Raw genomic sequence first — 24,168 nt, forward strand, 5'->3', positions numbered from 1 at the left:
ATATTTTATTCTGTTTTTTATTGAAAAAGGCATCTATACTCTGCAAAAAGTATTTTTGATCGGTATAGATGCCCCAAGAGCATCCCTAAGGCCATCTATCCTCAACTGTTTCAACGAATTGTTATGCAGCAAGGGGGCGAAATACCTCGTAAATGTAAGAGAAAACAGGGAGTTGTTTTGCGTAGCATCGCCTAGTCTGAAGAAAGCATGCAAGCAGCCTTTGAAAAAATGAAGAAGGGAGAAAAATGAGTTAACGAAATAACCAGAACATCTGTGAAAGGCTGACAACCTTTAATTTAGCTTGTTTGATTTCAAAGGGCATTTATTCTCTGACCCAATTTCGTGACGAGTCATATTCGTCAAGGTAGGCATCTATCCCATTTTAAAGAGGTCAACAAAAATACGATTTATACAAAATCTGTTACCTATTTACCAATCTTCTACTTACAATCCATATAATTTCCTAATAGGCGGGTCCAAACAGCGAGCATACGCGCGAGGCAATTTCCTCACGCACAAACCGGCCAATGTAGATGTGCCTCGGGCGAGGAAAACGCACGCGCCGGGTTTGTGCGTGAGGAAATTGCCTCGCCCGTACTTGCTCGCTCTGTGTGGACCCGCCTATTTATTTTTAATTTCTGCCCTATTACATTAAACGTAAGAGTTCATGTGATATTTAGATACCGATTTAGCTCTGAAGACTGGTAAATAGAATTAAAGTATGGCTCATGATTTAATTTTCTTTCTGCTATTAGTATGTATGTTAACATTATGTACTTAATAATGAACCTCCAGGTTTAAAATACTTAAGTATGTTAACCCATTCATGGCCAAGCATCTGCGAATGAACGCTACATTGTACTTCAAATCCATTCGTATATGTGACGGTTTGTGTTCTAAATAAATAAATAAAAAAAACTATACGACTTGTATAAAAACATGTACAGAAATATAATAGGTTAAGGATTATATTCATCATACGTATATAAAATGTTCCCTTGTGACAAAATCTAGTATATTGTTGCACTGTTTGTAGAAATCTTAACGGACATTTCAGTTATCACACGACGGATGCTGTGTCCGGATGCGCCAATGTGATAAAAGCCTATGTGAGATAGGATAGGAACGGGTTTATAGACAAAACGCAACTTGTATGAACTGTACATTTAATTCATAGGATTCATGATTCTTACCGTAAAATAACGCTTTATAATAATGTGTCCCTAGTGAATAATGGTAATATAAGTCTCGGGCAGGAGCCCATTTCGAATGGTATTAGTCCACAAACTGGACCCCATTTCTCTAACGGGATTAATATAATAATTCAGCCTATATACGTCCCACTGCTGGGCACAGAGCCTCATGCACGAGAGGACTCGGGCTATAGTCCCCACGCTAGCCCAATGCGGATTGGGGACTTCACATACACCTTTGAATTTCTTCGCAGATGTATGCAGGTTTCCTCACGATGTCGAACGGTATTAGTCTAATATTATTAGAGCCATGGTAACCCATACGACTTAACAGTTCGTGGACTAATAATATTAGTCTAACACCGTTTGAGAAATGGGCCCCTGCCAAGTCGTATGGGTTACCATGGCAACAAACTAATAATATTAGACTAATACTAATACAATCAACAACAATAAAAGGATTTTATATTTAGGTATTAAAACGTACATATATTAAACAGAAACAATCATAGACATATCAACTTATTTTATTAGTTATATCAATTATTTTAATTAAAATATGTGATATTTTAACATAGAAACATGTAAATTTTAATTGGAAATATAAATTATACTTACTACATGGAAAATACGTTAAATACGAGTAGTTTTCATCAAACGGAGATTAATAAAAATCATGTTGTTCTTTTTTGAAAAATTTAAAATAATTATGGAAGTTTTGAAATATAACTATATGGAAGCTATTTGTACATAAATGGGCTCTGTAAACATCCCTTAATAATATTTTTATTTCTTTACACTTAAATATTTTACGCTAAAATAAATGCTTGTAAAAAAGCACAATATGCAAAATTAAATATAGGTAACATTTGTATCACGTCAAAAACTATCATTAAAAATATATTATATTATAACATTGTTTTTCATACAGCCATTGTAACTAATTAATAAAACATTATTAAAAGAGAATTTTTAGAAAAAAGAAAACATTTTCTTTGCGTACTTGTAAATCTTTTCGGTTATATATTTCCAAAATCATCGATTTAAAAAGGAAACCATTTTCACATACATTATGTATGGACCGTAATACATCCATCACAGAACTGACACCCAAAATTTGTATTAAATACTGGGGACAGTTCTTCGTTTTAATCAATATTCCTCGCGATTCTGAGTCAAAATAACCTGTTCGTTTAAACAAAAAAAAAAAGAAGTAAGGTCATCCAGGGCATTTGCAACTGTGGGGTAATTGCAACTATGAGACAAATGCACTCTTAAGTGAGTAATAATGAGAATTATAAAGACTGTTGAAAGTATGTCGTGAATATAATAGGCTAGCTCATTACTTCTCGTATTTTTAGAGTACATAGTTACATTGGACCCATGGTTGCAATTGCCCTGGGTGACCTTACCTATTTTTTTTCTAAAAACCCCAATAAAAAAACTAATTTCAAAATACATTTTATTATGTCCTACTCCTATGGTCCTACTTATAAATAGGAAGATAAACAACAATTATTAAAATTAAAACAGCCATATTAATTCTGCAAAGTTATTAACTATTAAAATACAATTATAGATCGTGCCATTCACGAAGACGCGTGCCTTGAGTCGTATTGTCATGTTATTAAAGGTTAGATTTGAAAAATCTGCGCGTCATCGTGGATGACACGAACTATAATACTTGAACAGCACTTAAATTTTATATTTCAGCAAGCCCCACTATTAATGTTGCAATACATTAAAAATAAGGTTTAGCAAAAACTACATACCCTAAATTCGCCTTTAGTACATAACTTCGCCTAGACTATCATTAAATCATAATTCCAATATAAATTGTATCACGGAATTCAAGAGCGTATTCAACATTTAGGATTTGGAATAAGTTTTAGTATAATTGTCATAAGTTTTTGGCAAAAAAAAAAACATTTTTGGTACAAGTTTTATCCCTGACTGTACTTTTCTTTCCACAGGCAACTAATAGTCATCGAGCCAATTCTAAAGTTTTTATTTATTTTTAGGACGCATTTTAGTTTAATTTGAAAAATAAATTATAATTTATTCTAAAAACCCCAAACACAATTAGGTTGCATTGTTTTATCACATAGTTACTATGGCCACCTCCTGTCCCCATCATCAGATCAGCTCTATAGTACCAATTGCATTGTCACCCGACGTACATATGTATACAAATTTTCAGCTTTATCTGAAACAGGGAAGTGGGTCAAATTTGCCTTGCAAGATTTGACCCGTACAAACATAGCTATATTGCAAGTTAAATAAAAGCTTGTCATAATAAAAAATAATAAGGCGAAGTTGAGGACGAATAGGCGGGTCCACACAGAGCGAACATACGCGCGAGGCAATTTCCTCATGCACAAACCAGCCAGTGTAGACGTGCCTCGGCCGAAGCTGCGCGCGTATGCTCGCTCTGTGTGGACCCGCTTAACAGCAAGGATAGATAGAATAGAATTATTTTTACTATAAACTATTTTTACGCAGCTGTATTAATTGTGAATTCCATACCTATCTATTTTCTGGATAAAATTATCATTTGAATATTTTACTCGGGCGAAGTTGGGTCCCAACAGTAAAGTTACGGTTCCGCAAGGTAAATAATTTTACGACGCCTTATTTTTGTATAGTATGTCAATGATTACAACATTAATAACGAGATTTGTAAAGTTATTATAATATGTATAATATAAACTGGAACGTTTTTCAGTACTAAAAATAACGTTTAATATATATTTTAATACATTATTCATTTGGTTGTAACTTTTATAATGCTAAATAGTAACTTATTGTTTTGGTACAGTCGCCATCAGATATATCGGAGCGGCCGGGGTGGTCAAACATATCTGAACACGCACTAATCTAATCCATATATTGTCTAATGCCTTGACAATAGAGGCGTGTTCAGATATTTGTTAGCGCCCTGGCCGCTCCGATATATCTGATGGCGACTGTACATACAGAGTGTAATAAAGTGGGGATCCTTTTAAGGGAATATGCCGGTATCGTATTCTGATTAGAAAAATAAGAAGAAAAAATTTACTGCGATTTTTTTTGTGGAGCTGGTCGTCCAAGTTGGCCAACCCATAAAAAAGCGAAAAATCGCCGATCCCTACTATTTTAGTTACACCTTGTATAAAAATAACAACTATAAGTATATTTATAATATACATTCGCTTGTGAATCATGAAAATAAAACAATATAATATTATCTCTAGATATATTCATAGAGAAATATAAGTAAAGAAAGAATGGTTCCATACATCAGTTTTCTTACCAAAACGCGAGTTAGTTCGCAGTCGACATCTAGCGTAAAATAGCGGAATCTATCAGTACTGCTAATTGACAATAGATGTCGCGACAAACGAAAACTATTATGCTCAACAATTTTCAGCTAATATTATAACCGGATTATCCGGAACTCTTTTATCAACTCCTTCTGCTTGTAATATTAGTTGTATTTAAATTGATTTGGCAACATTTTTCGTCAGTCGCGACACTTGTGTTATCGTCGGGGATAGTGCAATACCGCACAACTAACAAAGTCGTAAGAGTTCGAAATTCAAACAATGTACAAGGTAATTGAACCTTACTGCATTTGTCAGTTACGCGGTATTGCACTATCCCCGACGTTATGTGAGATGTATGGAGTTACCACACTTTTCTTATATTTCTCTATGATATATCGGATGACTTTACGATTTGAGATGAGCTTGGCTCTTTTATTCGTTAAAACAGAGTTGAAATGTCTAACCAACAAGCCTAAAGTCAGACCAAGATAAGTTGGCAACGATTTTGATAGGCCAGCCTGTGCAAGTGTTAACGTCATAATTTCATAGAGAAGTTTGACAATTAAAATGACACTTGCGCTGTCTGGGCTGTCAAAATCGCTGCCGACTTATCTTGGTCTGAATTTACCAAGATGACAATCATCCATAAAGTCAAAACACACTATTCAATTAGATTATGCTTTTTTACTGTCCTTGTTATACAGTATATATCAGGTATGTACAAATGTTTTCATCTATAGTTCGTTATTTATTTATTGGCTATAATAAAAATAAATAAATATTATAGGACATTCATAGAGAAATTGACTAAGTCCCACATAGGGTTTGCAGCGCCGAGATCCGGGTATCCGGATAATTTCATACATTCCGGATCTGGTATGCAGACACTAGTCCCACGGTAAGCTCAATAAGGCCTGTGTTGTAAAATATAACACTAGTTTCTAAAGTAGTATTTTATATAACATTCAATTAAATATAAATAGGTACCTATAGGTAATGTCAATGTGGTTAAGACCGCCTATCAGGTAAAACCGTCTCCAAGCTTGCAAGTCTTGTTTTGTAAAATATAACACTGGTTTCTAAAATAGTATTTATACATATAACATTCACATCAATATAAATAGGTATAGGTAACTACATATTATTTGTGTTTTTTCTTTTTAAGAACCAGGAATGTAGTATTTAGTATGGATCGGGCATGAGTGATGTGATTTGACAGAACGGGATAGTCTTATGTACTTTCAGTAGGAGTAGCAGAAAAAGCGTTATTATTGTTTGTCCTTGTCATAGTCTCACTTTTCCTTTCTGTAGACGTTTTTTTGTTGCCCACCGTTTTTTTATGATGGCAACTAATAACCCGACAAAATTACGTAGGTTGCTTTTGGTATGTTGTCAGGAATGTTAAATCGTGTTTTTAATTTGATCGCATTGCGTATGTTCTGTCCCTCACGGGCGCACGCGTATAGCACATCTATAGGATTCTACCATTTATGGATATCACACATATCATTTACAATTAGGTTTAAAATGTAAAAGATGTTGTTAAAAATATACAAGGTTGTTCTATTGCATAAAGGTAACAAAACAATAGTTTTACAAGGGGGCAAAGTTATTGTTTAACCGCTCGTGCTAATATTGATACCCGAGCAAGCGAAAGATTCCAAAATTAAACCACGAGCGTAGCGAGTGGTTCTAAAAGTGGAATTTTGAGCGTTGCGAGGGTTTCAAGGCACGACGGTTAAACACATTTTGCCACCGAGTGAAACACAAAAATGTTCACCACGACAACGTGAGAAAAATACTAAGTATAAAACATCAAACAAAATAAAACCAAATTAAAGGTTATTATATATTTATCGTACAAAATCATCATTTAAAAGCTACCAGCCAATATACCTAATGCAACATCTCAAAATTTGCACCAAATGACTTTGCTGCTCTTGTGGATAAAATGCAGCTTTCTTATCAGCTTTTGAACAATCAAAGGAACCTTTACGAGCTAGTGTCGTGAAAATTAATATTTCGATGGGTATTTTCATTATCAAATTAAGGCAAATATCAAACAACTGGTAAGTTTGCCAAAGTAGCTTACTTTGCCCACTAAACGCGTAGATCAAATTCACTTAAGCAATAATTAAGCGTAAGTATTTAAATATCTCTTTAAATACTGCAACAGTGATAGTAATTTAAATAGTAAAAAGTAATGTTATTTAACATTTAAAAAAAACTCAGCAGAAGTAAAAATGAGATTTTCAGTACATATGGTGCTACTTGACCGCACTAGTGGGATAATTAGCACATTACGGAACTATGTCGAAAATTTAAAGGGCCATAATATGTACTGTAAAACGTTGTACGATACATGTGCGAATATTTCCTATTCTTCGCACTTGTATCGTAATGTACCTACTATTTTATCGGTCACTTTAAGCTAATGTTAAAATAATCTGGACTAGCATCACATATTATATTTACCTACTTCAAAATTCCCAACATAAATACATGATTCAGATACCTATTCTTACTTCTATGGAGTTTGCTCCGAACTTTAAATCCTTTAAAAGGATTTTTTTTTAAGAATTCATCCGTTAAACTCTTACGATATGTCACACATAACCGTCTCATCATAAATATTTTATCTCTTTTTATTACAGGGCAAATTCGGAATGTGAAAATCCTCGAAAACCTAGAAAACGACTCCCGGGCAAAGTCAACACAAACTATATCCATTTGTCTAACTTCTTCGTCAGCGGTGTGTTTTTGTCTCGCTCTTTACTAGGGTTGTCTGTCCCGTTTACGATATGCCACACATAACTGTTTTTTTTTTCAAATAGGTAAATTTTTCTTCAAATTCAAAAATTCACAAATTCGGAAGTTATTTTCTAGGTTTCGGATATTTTACCCCGAAAACCTAGAAAACGACTCCCGGGCAAAGTCAATAAACTATATCCATTTGTCTACCTTCTTCAGCAGCGGTGTGTTTTCGTCTCGCTCTTTACTGGGGCTGTCTGTCCCGTTCACGTATTGCGCTAGTTCGGCGTTGGACGCTATGTACGGGACCCCTGCGAGGTCTGAGGATAGCGGGTTGTAGTATTGGCGGTAACAGATGAGGGCTGTCGTGAAGCCGAGAACGGAGCCGACTAGGATGTCTGAAAAATAATATAGATCATCATTCGCTTGCCCTTATCCCATTCATTTGGGGTCGGCGCAGCATGTCTTTTCCTTCCATATCTTTCTGTCACCCGTCATCTCATCATTCACTCGCGTTCGTTTCATGTCATCTCTCACACAATCCATCCACCGTTTCCTAGGTTTTCCTCTGCCGTTCCATCCCGCCACATTCATTCGTAATACCTTTCTCGTCACATGACTTTCATCCCTCCGCATCACATGCCCATACCACGCTAGGCGATTCGCTCTTACTTTTTCTATTGATAAATAAGATAGATGTGATAGAATTTCAAGTAAGGGAAACATGAAATTTCTTTTAAATTAATTTTGTATACTTAAAGCAGAAACGTCCACTTTTTCTTGTATTTTGCAAGAATTGTCCTTTATCATTATAAGTTCAACTTTTGTAAGTTTTAACATGGTCAAAATGAAACTTAATATATGTGCGAGATCCGACATAAATAAAAATACGTCAAATTTTTATTAATAAAATTAGGTGACCGTACGAACCCTTATTTTCATACAAAATTGTGGTACAGCTTTGACCTTTGGGTCACTGCTCTTAAACAAGTTATTAAATATCAAATCATGATAAAAATATTGCATTACGTAGCTTGTTTATCTCTTTATATAATAAGAAAAAAAAAGATTACATAATACGTATTTTTGCATGCCAGTTTCTGGAGGAATGTGTGTGACCACGATATATTCTTATACCATCTTTTGTACCACATTTTTAAGCAAAATAAAGAAATTTGTAATTTGTATTTTTTTTTTCACTTTTAGTCAAAGTAGGTCAAATTTTGCTGACAAAAAAAGTTGATTCAACCCATTAAGCTGAGAAATAAATTAAACGTGAAAAAGAGCGTACTCCCATCTTAAAGGCCGGCAACGCACTTACAACCCCTCTGGTGTTGCAGGTGTCCATGGGCGGCGGTAATCGCTTACCATCAGGTGATCCGTCTGCTCGTTTGCCTCCTCTACCATAAAAAATAAAAATAAAAAATACTGGCTTGGGTGAAACTTGAACTCACCACCACTGTATCACTAGCTCAGTGCTCTTTAATCTGAGCTATCCAGACCTCACACAAAAATCAACACCATACGTATGCAATGCCGGATTTAGAGGTCTGGAGGCCTCGGGCAATAAAGGAGTGGAGGCCCCCTTGCCCCAAATTTTTTCCAAATAAAATGGATAATTTTCCTAATTCACTATTCTGGGGGCCCCTCTTTTGTGGAGGCCCGGGGCAATAGCCCCGGTTGCCCTCCCCTAAATCCGGCCCTGTACGTATGGGACTTATAGTTTCACACAAGACATTATTTTAATGTAAATAATCGTGTATGATTTATAATTGTTACATATTTGCTGCGACTTATTTTTCAAACGTGTTTTTAAGGTTCCGTAGCCAAATGGCAAAAAACGGAACCCTTATAGAGGTAAACAACAGGCGGCCTTATCGCTACAGAGCGATCTCTTCCAGACAACTACTATACTATACTATACTATAGTAACTTTATATATTTCTATGACTTTCTTTTTTTCGTACGCTTTATCTTCGGAGAAAAGTTGATTACAGTCGAAGCGTTTGCACAAGATACCATTAAGATCCACTCCACAGTAGTATCTTTTGAGCGTCGGCGTCTAGTCAGCACTGGAAAATGGCGTCGCTGCGCAGTTGCGGCGACGTTGCGTCGAGCAGCCATAGAGTTGACTAGACGCCGACGCTCGGAAGACGCTAGTGTGGGGCTAAAATAAGGTAACCCACCTTCCCAATGATGGTGATAATCGCAGCTGCGACTCAACGCCACGCACGCGGCGAGCGCGAGCGGCGCCGCGCACAGCACCAGCCGCGCGCCGCCTCGCCGCCGCGACAGCACCCGCAGCCGTCCACATAGCCACAGGCTGCCCGCGCCCAGTGAGCAAAATGATACTGTAGTAGAGATAAAATATCCCATCAGAAGTGTAACACGTACACTAACAGTTTTGAATGATACACGGTTGGTTTCACTACACTTAAATCGACCGGGATATACACCGTGATTACCTTTTAATATTGTTTTTATTGAGCTCCCGATATTTCGAAGCAGTTACATGCATCTTGTTCACGGGTAACTGGAGATAGCGGGTGGGTGTCAAAGCTGTGCAGACCGCACTCGGTCTACCCTCATACGCGCGCGTCGGCTGCATTCGCTTTCAACGTTACCACTGGTCGCGTCCACACTTGTTGGTCTATCTAAGCACACCACACTCACAGTATCACTACGCGTGTTTGATTCGGATATCAATGGTTTTTTACACAAAGAAATCACAGGATTCCACCCAACTTTGACACCCACCCGCTATCTCCAGTTACCCGTGAACAATATGCATGTAACTGCGTCGAAATATCGGGAGCTCAGTCAAAACAATATTAAAGGTTTATATCCCGGTCGATGTAAGTGTAACATGTAGGCACACCATTGGCGTAAGCTGGAGACCTCGCAAAACCCCTTACCTCCACCATTTTAAATAAATAAATATTACAGTACATATGGTGCTACTTTAGCGCACTAGTGCGAAAATTAGCATTATTACGTTACTGTGTCGAACAATTAAAGGGCCATATGTACTGTAAAACGTTGTACGATACATGTGCGAATAGGTAATTCGCAACTCCCTTCGGTCGTGTTTTAATTTATCGCCACTCGTTTCGAATTTCCTATTTTTCGCACTTGTATCGTAATGTACTATTATACAACAATATTACACAAATTGACTAAGTCCCACGGTAAGCTCAATAAGGCTTGTGTTGTGGGTACTCAGACAACGATATATATAATATATAAATACTTAAATACATAGAAAACACCCATGATAGGAACAAATAACCGTGCTTATCACACAAATAAACGCTCTTACCAGGATTTGAACCCGGGATCATCGGCTTCATAGGCAGGGTCACTATACACTAGAACAGACAGGTCGTCGAAATTTCGAAAAATAACCATACCTTTGTGTACTACCGTTATTAAGATAACTTTTACTTTGTAACTCTGTTCTCGTGTAAGTGACTTGTATGTCTTTTATGAGAATCTTTAAACTTAAATAAATAAAATTAAAAATCATTTATTTCAGACTAAGACTCCACGAACAAGACACCTAAGAAAGGAGCAAGTGCAGGGCCGGATTTAGGGGAGGGCAACCGGGGCTACTGCCCCGGGCCTCCACAAAAGAGGGCCCCCCCCACAATAGAGAATTCGGTAAATTTACCATTTTATTTGGAAAAAATTTGGGGCCAGGGGGCCTCCACTCCTTTATTTCCCGAGGCCTCCAGACCTCTAAATCCGGCATTGAGCAAGTGGCGTCGCATGATTAGGAAAGCCGACCCCGCGTAACGGGAAAAAGGCGAGGCAGAAGATTTATTTCAGACTAAAGGTGCATACATGGTTAGTAAACATTAAAAACAAATCTTATTACTAGTGTTAGTACAATATAATATAAAATAGAACTAAAACTAAAACCTAATCAGTGGCCGCATGCAGTCTCTGCCAACGATTGAGCATGGGGCCATTTTCGCGTTCCATAAACACGCTCAGAATGCTGTTGGGGCCGCGCAGGCGACGCATCAGTGAGGCGCACCTCTTGCGCATTATCGCCGCAAAGCTGTCAATTCGTGCCTCCGCAAACATACCAGACGAACTTAACCTAAACGAGATAATTTTCATCCTCTTAAGGGATGATTTCCGGGATAAAAACTATCCTATGTCAATCCCCGGAAACTATCAATTTCAATTAAATCGGTTAAGCGATAAGCGTGAAAAGGTTGATACCTTTTCACAGGCATACAGACACACTTTCCCATTTATAATATTAATAACCGGGTGTTTCCTGTAACAAGAGCAAATAATTAAACCATATATTGCCATATATTTATTAAAAAGCTGTGGTGGCCGAGTGGATATGACGTCCGACTTTCAATCCGGAGGTCGCGGGTTGAAACCCGGCTCGTACCAATGAGTTTTTCGGAACTTATGTACGAAATATCATTTGATATTTACCACTAGCTTTTCGGTAAAGGAAAACATCGTGAGGAAACCTGCATACATCTGCGAAGAAATTCAAAGGTGTATGTGAAGTCCCCAATCCGCATTGGGCTAGCGTGGGGACTATAGCCCGAGCCCTCTCGCACATGAGAGGAGGCCTGTGCCCAGCAGTGGGACGTATATAGGCTGAATTTATTATTTATTATTATTATATTGTACTCCTCAAACGATATAACTTGATTAACAACTTTTAAAAATTACGATATATTTAGAGGTTTTATCTTTTTCATACAAATTAAATATTATTTTCAATGTACGTTGACATCAGTGTGTTTGACGTTGCTTGTCCCGCTTTAAACGTAACAAAATTTGCAATACATTGCGCCTTAGGATAAACTTTAAAGTTAAAAAAAAAAAAAAAAAACATAAGTTATTTTTAAAAGTCGCTGAACAAATGTTGGTCAGTTTGAGGAGCCTACAGTTTAATTTATTGCTCCTGTTACATTACAGGAAACACCCGGTATATGGATATCTAGATAGTATGGATATGTTTAGCGCATTGTTACTTAGGGATGCAAATAATTGAGTTATAAAACGATTATCGCAAGTCGGATTTTCAGACTCCTGCCTCCGTTTTATAACACGAATTGTTCGATTAATCGATTACTTGTAACTGACCGCATCGTACCTTTTGCTAACCTAGTTTTGTGTTTATCAGCGAATCGATTATTTTAAATTATACGATTAATCGATTTTCGATTATATTTAATCGAAACCATGTCGAAAATCGGCACCCTGACTAGTTTAGCCCCTCTTTGAGCTATATAGACGACAAAAAATAACAAAAAAGACGACAAAAAAGTTGATTTTCTTGCAGAAATCTCCTCTCCTTTAATAGTAGATTTCTATAAATAGATGTATACTTTTTTTTATATACTACGTCGGTGGCAAACAAGCATACGGCCTGCCTGATGGTAAGCAGTCTCCGTAGCCTATGTACACCTGCAACTCCAGAGGAGTTACATGCGCGTTGCCGACCCTAACCCCACCCCCCTCGTTGAGCTCTGGCAACCTTACTTACCGGCAGGAACACAACACTATGAGTAGGGTCTAGTGTTATTTGGCTGCGATTTTCTGTAAGGTGGAGGTACTTCCCCAGTTGGGCTCGGCTCTAGATCTGGAATGACATCCGCTGTGCTGAGCCCTACCACACGGAGCGAGATGACATTCACAATGCCCATACCTCTCTTGTGACGTAGTTTAAGGACATACCCGGGTCCAACTTTATTGTACATAGAAAATAGAAATAAAAACGAGAAAAACACAGTTACAGAGTAAATTAAATACAACAAAGGCAAACTTATCCCTGTATGGGATCATCTAAATAGAGACAGAAAAACGGAGGGTTGCAGGCTAAGTAGATATAGACGGCCGAGCGTAGCGAGCCCGTTTTGCCGAGATTTGTATAGTGCTTTCCTCAAACTTGCAAAAATATAAGTTAATTTGTTTTATTCATATATGTTTACTCAACTAAAAACCAATTACAAATCTACTACAATTTTATGGTTGAATGACAAGACGTTTTGTCACTATTTGGCGTTCAAAAACAAATAGTTATTTGCGATACAAGTGCAGAAAATAGGAAATAAGGGAGTGTTTTAAATCGACACGAGTTACGAATTACCTATTCGCACGTGTATCGTACTACGTTTTACAGTACATACCTATGGCTCTTTAAAGTTTCGACATATGCACGGAAAGTGCTCATTTCCGCACGCGTGCGGGAAAGTAGCACCATATGCACTGTAAAGGTTGTTTTCCATGTATGTAATTTCTTTACATATCATCTTCACTCATCGCACCGGATACGTAGTATTTCCGGACCTAATTGTAAGTCATGTCAAAATTTCATTGCAAGTTTGAGAAAAATATATAAATACGTATAGCTGCTAAGTGTGTATATTATGTTGGCAGATCCCCTAGGGCCTAGGTACTTCGTAAAACGAAAAACATTATTTCTTTATCTACCTCTCTATCCGTCGAATATGCAAGAGCGATAGAGAGGCAGATAACGAAATTTCGATTTTCAATTTTTGCGGTAGGCCTTCTGGCTCCCACTAGGCGTGGCAATCAGCCGGAAAAACGCTAGGATTGCTTTTGACCCGGATACGTCCTTAAACTACGTCCAAATGAGTGGTATGGATATTGTGAATGTCATCTCGCTTTGTGTGGTAGGGCACAGCCAGCGGATGTCATTCCAGATCTAGAGCAGAGCCCAACTGGAGAAGTACCTCCACCTTAGAGAAGACCGCAGCCAAATAACACTAGACCCTAATCATAGTGTTGTGTTCCTGTCGGTGAGTAAGGTTGCCAGAGCTCAACGAGGGTGCAGAGTGTTAGTCGGCAACGCACTTGTAACTCCTCTGGAGTTGCATTGCAGGCATACACAGGCTACGGAGACTGCTTACCATCAGGCGGGCCGTATGCTTGCTTGCCACCGATGTAGTAAAAAAAAAGGATGCTTATGATGACTCACAGCTGCTATGTCCACTCGGGAACGATTTCCGTCCGTCCATGATCTCGTCCGGGTCGCCGGTACACTGCAAATCCATGGTCTCGATACCGTCCGGAAAGCAACGGTAGAAAAAGTCCGGACGCGGTCGTCCTGTGAACAATAATTCTAATGTTAAATACATGTGACAGACGAAGTGTCCAAAATGTCCAAATACATCTTAACACACCTTTGTTACCGTAAAAACTAGTAGTTCGCCCAGAACTGAGAACTCGGGGTTCACAGAAAAGATAGATCAATAGAATTGGTTGCACCTAGTTAGGCGCAACGGATAGAAAACCGCGTGCGATTTATCGCAAGGTCTGTGGAGCCCTTAACTGATAGATTTAAGTAACCATAGAGATTAAAATAAACTGTATCTGTGGTAAGCCGCAATCTTGCTTGTCAAATATCTGAATTGAGTGAAAATTTGTATTAAGTATACAATATTTCATTTATATAATAACAAATAAATATTTAGTTTATTTGGTGTAATTATATCTTTTAGACATAATAAACGTGCAATGGCGAAATAAAAAATATAAATATAAAAAAGTTTTTGGGCATCAAAACTCTTTGATTTGGACGTATGGATTACGGTCAAAAATAACTTTAAAAAGTTTGAAAAGTAAAAAGCTAGTTCACAAAAACAACTTCGCGAACGTTAAACAGCTACGTAAAAAGTAATATCTACTTAATATTAACACATTCACTGCCAGACAAAAAACGCCGCACTACCCCAGAAACCGGTAGTGTATAGCTGCGTACAAAACAACCCGCCCAGCGGGTTGTCCGGCATCTGAACAAAGTTCACGAGCGCCCACCAGGTGGGTTCCCGGCAGTGAATGTGTTAATGATACTCGTAACTTGATAAGCAAATATCAGTCAGTCTCATCAGTAGATTTAAGAGATCAATAAATAAGTTTTTGGCAAAAATTTCATTGACTGTACTTTTCTTTTCACAGGCAACTAATACTCGTAGAGACAATTCTAAAAACTCCAACCACAGTCCAAACACAATTAGGTTGTGTTGTTTTATCACAGAGTTCCTATGGCCACCTCCTAGGGTTCAGAACCGGGAAATCCCGGTCTCGAAAGTACCGGGAATTCCCGGTTCTTTTGTCAGTAAAATGGAACCGGGAAACCAAATTTGATTCCCGGTTCTTTCGGTACTTTCGGGAATTTTATTTTTATTAAGCGATTCACACTACTATTTACTTATTTACTCTTACTTTAATTTTCCACACTTTCTACTATTCAAACATTCAAAACTAACGTGAATAATTCGTGGTATGTATTTTTGTATGTATTATTACGTAAACATCATAATTTTAGTTAATCTGTCAGGCACCTACAAAATAACGCGGAAACTCCTTTGCGGACCGCCCGGGTTCTTAAAATCTCGGCGGTCCGCAAAGCGTTTTCGCAAAAAAATCATATCTTATGAACCAGACAATGTATTTAGATAAAGTTTGAAGTATTTACTTGTTTGGTTCACAATCTATGATATAATCTAAAACCATTAATGCCAAAAGATAAATTACTTACCTAAAAGAATGTGTCAATTCGCCAAACACAAAAAAAAATCCACTTTTTCTACAAAATTTGTCAAAATTACAATGTTCATCAATATTTCTTGGGTTTTTTAACAAATTAGCATGAATCTATTTACATAGGTAACCTACCTTACCTACCTACTTAATTATTGCTTTGATTATTTCTAGTACTTTTCGGGGTTTCGTACCCGAAGGATCCAAACGGAGCCCTATTGTAGTCACTCTAGTGTCCGTCTGTCTGTCTGTCCGTCTGTCAGACAGGTTTTACATCCAAATGGTTAGAGCTATAGTCTTAAAGTGTTTAAATTACATATTAATGTTTAAGATAATTCTAAATGTTAAGGAATCTAAGATGACTGCCTTATTTTTACCCTTTAATTGACAGTAAATACTTACTTTAGTACCTAACAATAACATAACACTATGATTAATTATAGTCTGATTTATATATAATTACCTACTACTAGGTATGAGAACAGAAAATAGAAGAAAAAATTTCGAATTAAAGTTACTTGAATACAGAATTTTAGTTTACTTTTGAAGCATAACCCTTGTTTTCTATGACAAAAACTAGCAAGAACCGAAAATACCGAAAAAACCGGGAAATCCCGGTTCCGTAATACAAAAGTACCGAAATTCCCGGTTCTCAAAAAGAATACCGGTTCCGAAAACACTACCACCTCCTGTCTGATCATCAGATCAGCTCGATGGTACCACAATATTGCATTGTCACCCGACTTACATATGTATGCAAATTTTCAGCTTCATCGGAAAACGGGAAGTGGGTCAAATTTAAATTGCAAGATTTGACCCATACAAATATACATAGTTATTACTATTAGTTACATTGCAAGTTAAATAAAAGCTTGTAATAATGTTAAGGCATACCTGCTATTAGTTTAACCATGTTCGTGGTGACTCCATTCATGCCCAGAGCTAGAGACCACGCCAAAAGGAACTGAAATAAATAGATAAAAAAACACTCTCAGACTTAAATTCCTCTTCATGCTTAATCTGCTGAACCTAAAATTTGGTATACAGGACTTGGTATTGTGTTTTGAGTAGGAAAAAGTAGAAGAAAAATTGTTTTGACGCGAAAATTGTTTGCCCATTTTCTACTCAACTGTAATGGTTTAATTAAGATTTCGTATATCAAACTGTAATTGCGTACTTTTCATGTGTGGGCTGCCAGCTTAACTATAAGATGCATTTCGATACGCTGTAGTCAATTAGAAAAAAAATTGACCAATCACGTGCCGCCGCGCTCCCATAGATAAGACTAAACGGGCGCGGGGCGCGTGGTCTGCGGAGTCGCACGTTTACAACTTTTGTACTTCATTTTTGTCTACAGAGATACTTACCAATTTTCATTAATTATTTTGGTTTTATAGTAAATAAAAGTGTTTTATTTTTATTACGAAAAGGTAAGCATTTGACCACAATCTCACCTGATGGAAAGTGCCGATGCAGTCTAGGATGGAACATGCTTACCTAAAAGATGTCTATTCACTCTCGATTTAAAAAGGTCCAAGTTATAGTGGACTGGGAATAGATTTGCAGGAAGTGAATTCCACTCCTTAGCCGTTCGCATGATAAAGCTGGATGCGTAGCGTTTAGTGCGAATCAGTGGTAAAGTAACGACGTAAGGGTGAAACGCAAGTCCGCGTCTAGCCCCACGGTGGCAGAACGGAGATGGGGGGATAAGATTATGTAATCCCATCGCACACTCCCCGAAATGTATCCTGTAGAATGCCGATAAACAGGCTACCTTTCTACGGTGTTCTAGGCTCTGCAGTCTAGCCTCTACCAATCTCGCATCCCCAATAAGCTTCCTAGCGCGTTTGTCTATAGAATCTAGGGTGGCTAGCTGATACTTGGCGGATCCATCCCAAAGGTGACTGCAATACTCCATACACGACCGGACTTGAGCTATGTAAAGCTGAAGAAGCTGCTCCGGTGTGAAGTACTGCTTAACCTTAGAAAGGACGCCTAATCGTCTAGCTGCAGATTTAGCCAGAGGTTCAATATACGCCCCGAAGCTCAGGTATTATTCTAGATGTCTCGTAGAAAAGTATTGTATTTTCATTCTCGTAACTTACTTAGGCAACTCAGCAAGCTTCGACTCTACTTGATTCGACTGAAAAGCTCTCTATTATATCACGGTTGTATAAAAGACTATTTTATGCTTGCAGCAAGCACTATATTATTTTATTACCTCTAAAGCATCATTGCAGTCATTGCAAACAGCCCACGCTATGATCGAGAGCAGACAAGGCACCGCCAGCACTATAGACCAAAGCATATGCCCTGGCACATAGGACTCGTGTCGCGGGTACTTTAGTGAGGACTCCAGGTCTGCTGGCTGGATGACGCGGACGTAGGGAGACATGGTTTCCATGTAGCTGGGGAAAAAGTGTTAATCATAAAGAAATATAAGTAAAAAGAGAGTGACTCCACATATCAGTTTTCTTACCAAAACGCGAGTTATTTCATAGTCGCCATCTATCGTCAAGTAGTGGATTTATCAGTAATGCTAGGTTTAATTAAATATTAATCTAAAGATTGAAGTTTTCACTCTCCAGATACTCATTATACAAGGTGCCCGTGAGCATTGCGAGACATTTTAACTAAGCATTCCTGGTAATATTTAGAAACTAAAATGTCATATAAAGTTTTCTGAATTAGGCCTAGTTTCACAGATAATTAAATGTTTTTCGAAATCATTCTTTCGCCATAAGTCGATACAAAACACATTTTAGACTGCGGTATTGCCACTTTGAGGTCTAGTCTGGACATACCTATTGATTGGCATCGACAAAATTAAAAAAATGTATTCGAGAGGCTACCGCTAAATAAAAAAAAAACTTTTTAGTTAATTTTAGGTTGTGTTAAAAAAAATGTGTTTACCAATAAAAATTACGTTTTATGTACAGGGGTGTTCAAAAAAAGGGAGAAAAAAAAACAAAAAAAAAATATTTTTGTCGAATTTCACAGAAAGTCATATAACATTTTTTGCTTCTGTTGCCATCTGGAATGCACCGTTAAAATCTCTCGCAACGTGAGCATTGCACCTTGTAGAGCAAGATCCCAGAACCGCCAGACCTTACTTTTTTTCTCATGACTAAAATGTATGGGATAATGTAGTGTTAGTATGTACTTTTAATGTCTGCATACTTGCTATATTGGCCCGACGGCCGTTTGTCCGGTACAAGGTACAGGTAGGTAAAAAAAAATTAACTTTTGTATGTATTAGAAAATATTGTTAAAAATTGATAATCAACATTGCTAGACCATTTCCGCTGGCAGTCACTTTTACCAGATGCTTTAAAGGTGCCAAAAAAATAATGTAACTACTTATTTTCTCACTCTTGATTTTTATATATGATGGATAGGGATGTTTGGCAATGATAATGTCCTGCATTAGCAATCTAGTGCATTAAATTTCTTTCTTATAGAAATTACAGTACCTACTACATGTTATTTTATGATTTTTTTAAATTGCATTTTTTTATTGAATGCACGTTAGTTAGAAAGACTTAATGTTTTGAAAAGCTGTATCCCGCTGAGTTTCTTGCCCGTCCCATGTTGAGATACCCTCCTACAATTTAGGAGAGATTTAAATCATCACGGGTCAGAGGTGTAGGGTTAGAGCTGGCGTAGCTTTATTATAATATGCCTACTTGGAAAATAAACTATCTTTAACTTTATCTCTTTATCTTTCAATCCATCCCTTGAATTTGGTGAAAGAACATTCATGCACACCCTGAGGGGAGGTAAAAAAAGTGCATTATTCTTATTTGTAATATTACTCAAAGAAAAAATTAAAGCATAATTAATAAACATGTCAAGGTTTTTTGTCCTTCATTATAATATAATATTGACATGTGAGTATATTGAGTATGAGTTAGATTTAGATTACTCCTTACTTTAGATAGTAAACTGCAATGGGCCCCTTACATATCTGCCCTGGCGAAAAGGTTGAGCTCTGCCGCGTATGCAGTAAGAAGAATCAGGCAGTTTACTGACGTGGAGACAGCTCGCCTAGTTTACTTCAGTTACTTTCACAGTATTATGTCTTATGGCATACTGGTGTGGGGCAAAGCAGCTGACATAGAAACCATCTTCGTTCTTCAGAAGAGGGCAATCAGATCCATTTATAACATGGCTTCTCGTGACTCACTGAGAGAATGATTCAAGGAAATAGATATTCTCACAGTAGCTTCACAATACATACTAGATGTGATAATGTATACGCATAAGAATATAAAGTCCTTTAAGAAACTGTCTAATATCCATAGTTATAATACGCGAAATAAACATAAGTTAGTAGTCTCCAAGTTTCGTCTACAGAAAGTTAAAAAATCGTTCATGGGAAACTGTGTAACATTTTATAACAAAGTACCCTTAGAGGCATGGAACCTGCCCTATACTTCATTCAAGCAATACGTCAAAAATGCACTTCTCAAAAAGGGATACTATAAAATAGATGACTACTTGGGAGACACGGAATCATGGCCAAGTATCCAGTCTCAAAAGCTGTAATAGTTTTGCGTGCAGTGTCCCGGAGAGGCATATGGCGCTGTTGTTTCTAGCTGTTCAACCTTATGTATTAATGTTTGTTATGTTTTAGTTATTTTGATGATGACATTGACATATTAAATACATAGTAGTTATGTATTCTGTAGAACTAGTTTTAAGATTGTTAGCTTAACAGTCTCTTGACGTGAAATATGTATTTCATACAATTTTTTATTTTTTTTTATTCTTTGACATTTGGAGAACCTTTACACCTCCAAATCTTATTATTGTGTATTATTATTTTTCTCAGACCGTGGGGACCTTATACATCTCCAAACTTAATGTATTAACCGTGGAGACTATACGTCTCTGTCATATTGTATAATATACTTGACTTGGTACATACTAGTTATGTACAGAATGTAGCATTAGTTTATGAGACTGCTAGTTTAACAGTCCAGACGCGGTTTATTTATTTAGTATAAATTTTATTTTGACACTTGGAGAGACTTAACACCTCCAAATTTTATTAATATTAGTACTCTGACATTGGGGACCTTTTACATCTCCAGATTTAATGTGTTTTTAACCATAGAGACTATACATCTCTATTGTATTGTAGTAATTATTTATTTTAAGATTACTATAATGTAATGTTTACCCAGGTATTGGCTGTTGTATTTATAAAATGTTGTTATATATTTTTCATGTCACTATATGTTGTTACTATAAATGTTGTATTGACTTGTAAAAGAGCCCTTGAGGCCTACTTGCAGAATAAAATTTTGAATTTTGAATTTTGAGTATGAATGAGTGAAAAAAAAAAACATTGCTAATGTCGACTCCATAGCTTGCTAACGTCCTACCGTGCGATAAAAACTTCGATGCCTACTTATTAATATAAGCTTCCTCAAGACTTATACAAGCGAAATGAGTATTTCCTCCATTTACTTTAAAGTCGTTTATCGATTACAATACTTTATCATCCCGACTGAGCAATACTAGAGGATTAAGGCCGAATAAAAATTGATTACTGTTAATATGTTCCTACTTTGTTATCACATGTTGAATTAATTAAATTTAAATATCACCACAGATTTAGAATAAAAGTAAAACTTGACGGTCACGATCAGAGGTTATATGAATCAGGAAAACATCGTTTACGTGGCTTAGTGTATAATTTCATTTAAAAAATAATGTTTACATACTATTATCAGTGTGTTAACATATGGACGTAACTTACCAAAAAGCTGAAAGTAAAGCTATGCGGACACTGATTTCAATAAATAAGTTTAAACTCGCCGAACGTATGAGCGGCATTTTCTTTGGTTTTCTAGTTACGTTTTGCCTTTTATTTAATTTCGCAAATTATTTTGCGGAGTATGTTGATTGCTATTGACGTACATATTGACTTGACGTTTAGAGTTCGTTCGGGAATCAATGTCACACGTATGCAAAAGACATTCCATAATTTCCGACTATCATTTCTGAACGAATATTTGCGTTTTGATACTGCTCACGGGACGAGAGCGGAATTAAAATCTTTTTTTATTTCTGGATAAAGGTTATAAAAAATAAGATATCTGGCAAGGCAATTTCATCGGTAGGAAAAGGCGAGGAAATATATATGGGTGATCGAATTATATTTTTCACAAAAGACGCTTTATTCTACTGACAAAGCTAGCTTGCCGGAGTATAAATAAAAATTGGTAATAATGTTTTTATTTATTCTTAATCTAACCGCTAACATTACAGAATTGAACAACATATATATTATAATATAACATAATTTTACTTTAGTTACAAATAGCCCAAATAGGCATTTATATTCATTAAATAATCTAGAATTTAAAAGCAAAAACATTGACGGATGTTTTTTTACCTTTAATTTTAAACCTTCTAATTCTTATATTAAAATTTTCATTTTTACGCCAGTAATTCTTATAAAATACAGCTTAATTTTGTGACCAAAAGAGTATTATTAATTTTTAAACAGATCTCTTTATAAAGATAAAATATAGAGATTAAAAAGATAAAAGGTATTCTCGTCGTTACCACACCACCTTTTACTTTAGTGGTAAAATCACTGAATTATTATTCCCAGTAGTTACTATTAGAAACATGAGGAAAAATCTCAGTTGTTACTGTTACCAATTGTAACAACTTGATGGCATGGTGACAAATGAAATAACCCATATTATCTTATTATCATACACACCAATTTATCAAATAAATATTAAGTACAATTCTAATAATTTTGTTGTATTTAAATGCACCAAAATGCTATAAATTATGTGCTTTTGTATTGCAAATACCTACTATAGGTAGTGCACTATAATATATATTAGTGTTTTTATATTTTTGCAACAAACGTATGACTTAAATGATATGTTTTAGAGTCAAACCAAGCCAAGTTGGCAATAATTTTGATAGCCCAGCCTGTGCATGTGTTCAATAAACGACATAATATAGTCATAATTTCATAAATGTTTGACGTTTAAAATAACACTTGCAATGTGCGGGAAATCAAAATCGCTGCCAACTTATCTTGGTCTGACTCTACACCTATTTAAGAACTTAACGGCAAAATAAAAACATATATATATATTTTATACAAGTAACTAAAAGGACGGACAAAAAAAAAAAAAATATATGACAACAATTAACAAAAACAAAATATTCAAAAATCACAAACCCGTGTTATTAATTAGACATAATAAAATTAACTGCATCTGCTGAGTTTAATCATTTAGTTTACTGTGAGGTCAAATGGTAAAAAGTAATAACTTAAAAAATTAAAAAAATAGAGTTAATTTTACAAAATCTTTATACTTAATTGTATTTCGCCTACTACGCGCTTATTTACAATTTGAGTATAGAGTAAAACTAAAATTTTCTTATATCTGACGTTCTGGAGGCTAGAGACGCTCCACAAAAAAACTTAAATTCGGCTAAATATTTTTTGCAAAAATAACTTGTGGTAATAATAAGCGCTTTTATTGAAAAATACTTCTAAAACCGATGTCTTCAAACGACAAATCACATAAATTTTACTACTATTATCTGAAGCCCGTATATAACTATATCGTGAAGTACGTGCCCACTCCTTTACAAATAACTTTTAAATTTCAAATAATTTATACCAAGTTTTATGTAAGCTACATCTAAGACATTTAGTTGAGGCGCGAATTATGGCCTTGAATGACATCACGTAGGAAATGTTTTTTTTTATTCAAAATAGCTGTAACATTTTTTTTTATACTACGTCGGTGGCAAACAAGCATACGGCCTGCTTGATGGTAAGCAGTCTCCGTAGCCTATGTACACCTGCAACTCCAGAGGAGTTACATGCGCGTTGCCGACCCTAACCCCACCCCCCTCGTTGAGCTCTGGCAACCTTACTCATCGGCAGGAACACAACACTATGAGTAGGGTCAAGTGTTATTTGGCTGCGGTTTTCTGTAAGGTGGAAGTACTTCCCCAGTTGGGCTCTGCTCTAGATCTGGAATGACATCTGCTGTGCTGTGCCCTACCACACAAGGCGAGATGACATTCACATTGCCCATACCTCTCTTTTGGACGTAGTTTAAGGATATACCCGGGTCCAAGTAGTATACAACATAGTATACTCTTGAAAGTATAGGGTGACTGCTAGTTATTGGCCACAACATAGGCACTCTTAACAATAAGACTTCTATTGGCTTGTTTCTTTCTGATTTTGGAGTGGCCAATTACCATGAAGTGGTCAATAATATATTATAGAACTTAACCTAGTATTTTTCAAATTATGACGGGTGTCATCTCCATAGAATATATGACCCATGGAGTGTGGAATTAAAAGGAGCGAAATC

At 36.5% G+C, this 24,168-nt stretch overlaps 1 protein-coding gene across 1 annotated transcript; it reads right to left on the reverse strand.

The window, feature by feature from the left end:
- Window positions 1-2,047: 2,047 nt before the first annotated feature.
- On the reverse strand, window positions 2,048-23,718 carry LOC133531365 (phospholipid phosphatase 5). The gene is made up of 6 exons (XM_061869526.1): window positions 21,561-23,718; window positions 18,015-18,201; window positions 16,688-16,757; window positions 14,229-14,357; window positions 9,436-9,600; window positions 2,048-7,647 (listed from the first exon to the last, which is right to left on the reverse strand). The coding sequence occupies exons 1-6, from the start codon at window positions 21,635-21,637 to the stop codon at window positions 7,442-7,444; spliced, it is 834 nt and encodes a 277-aa protein (XP_061725510.1). The 5' UTR covers window positions 21,638-23,718; the 3' UTR covers window positions 2,048-7,441.
- Between the last annotated feature and the right edge of the window lie 450 nt (window positions 23,719-24,168).

Source organism: Cydia pomonella, chromosome 25 (genome assembly GCF_033807575.1).
Source record: "Cydia pomonella isolate Wapato2018A chromosome 25, ilCydPomo1, whole genome shotgun sequence".
Classification (NCBI taxonomy): Eukaryota; Metazoa; Arthropoda; class Insecta; order Lepidoptera; family Tortricidae; genus Cydia; species Cydia pomonella.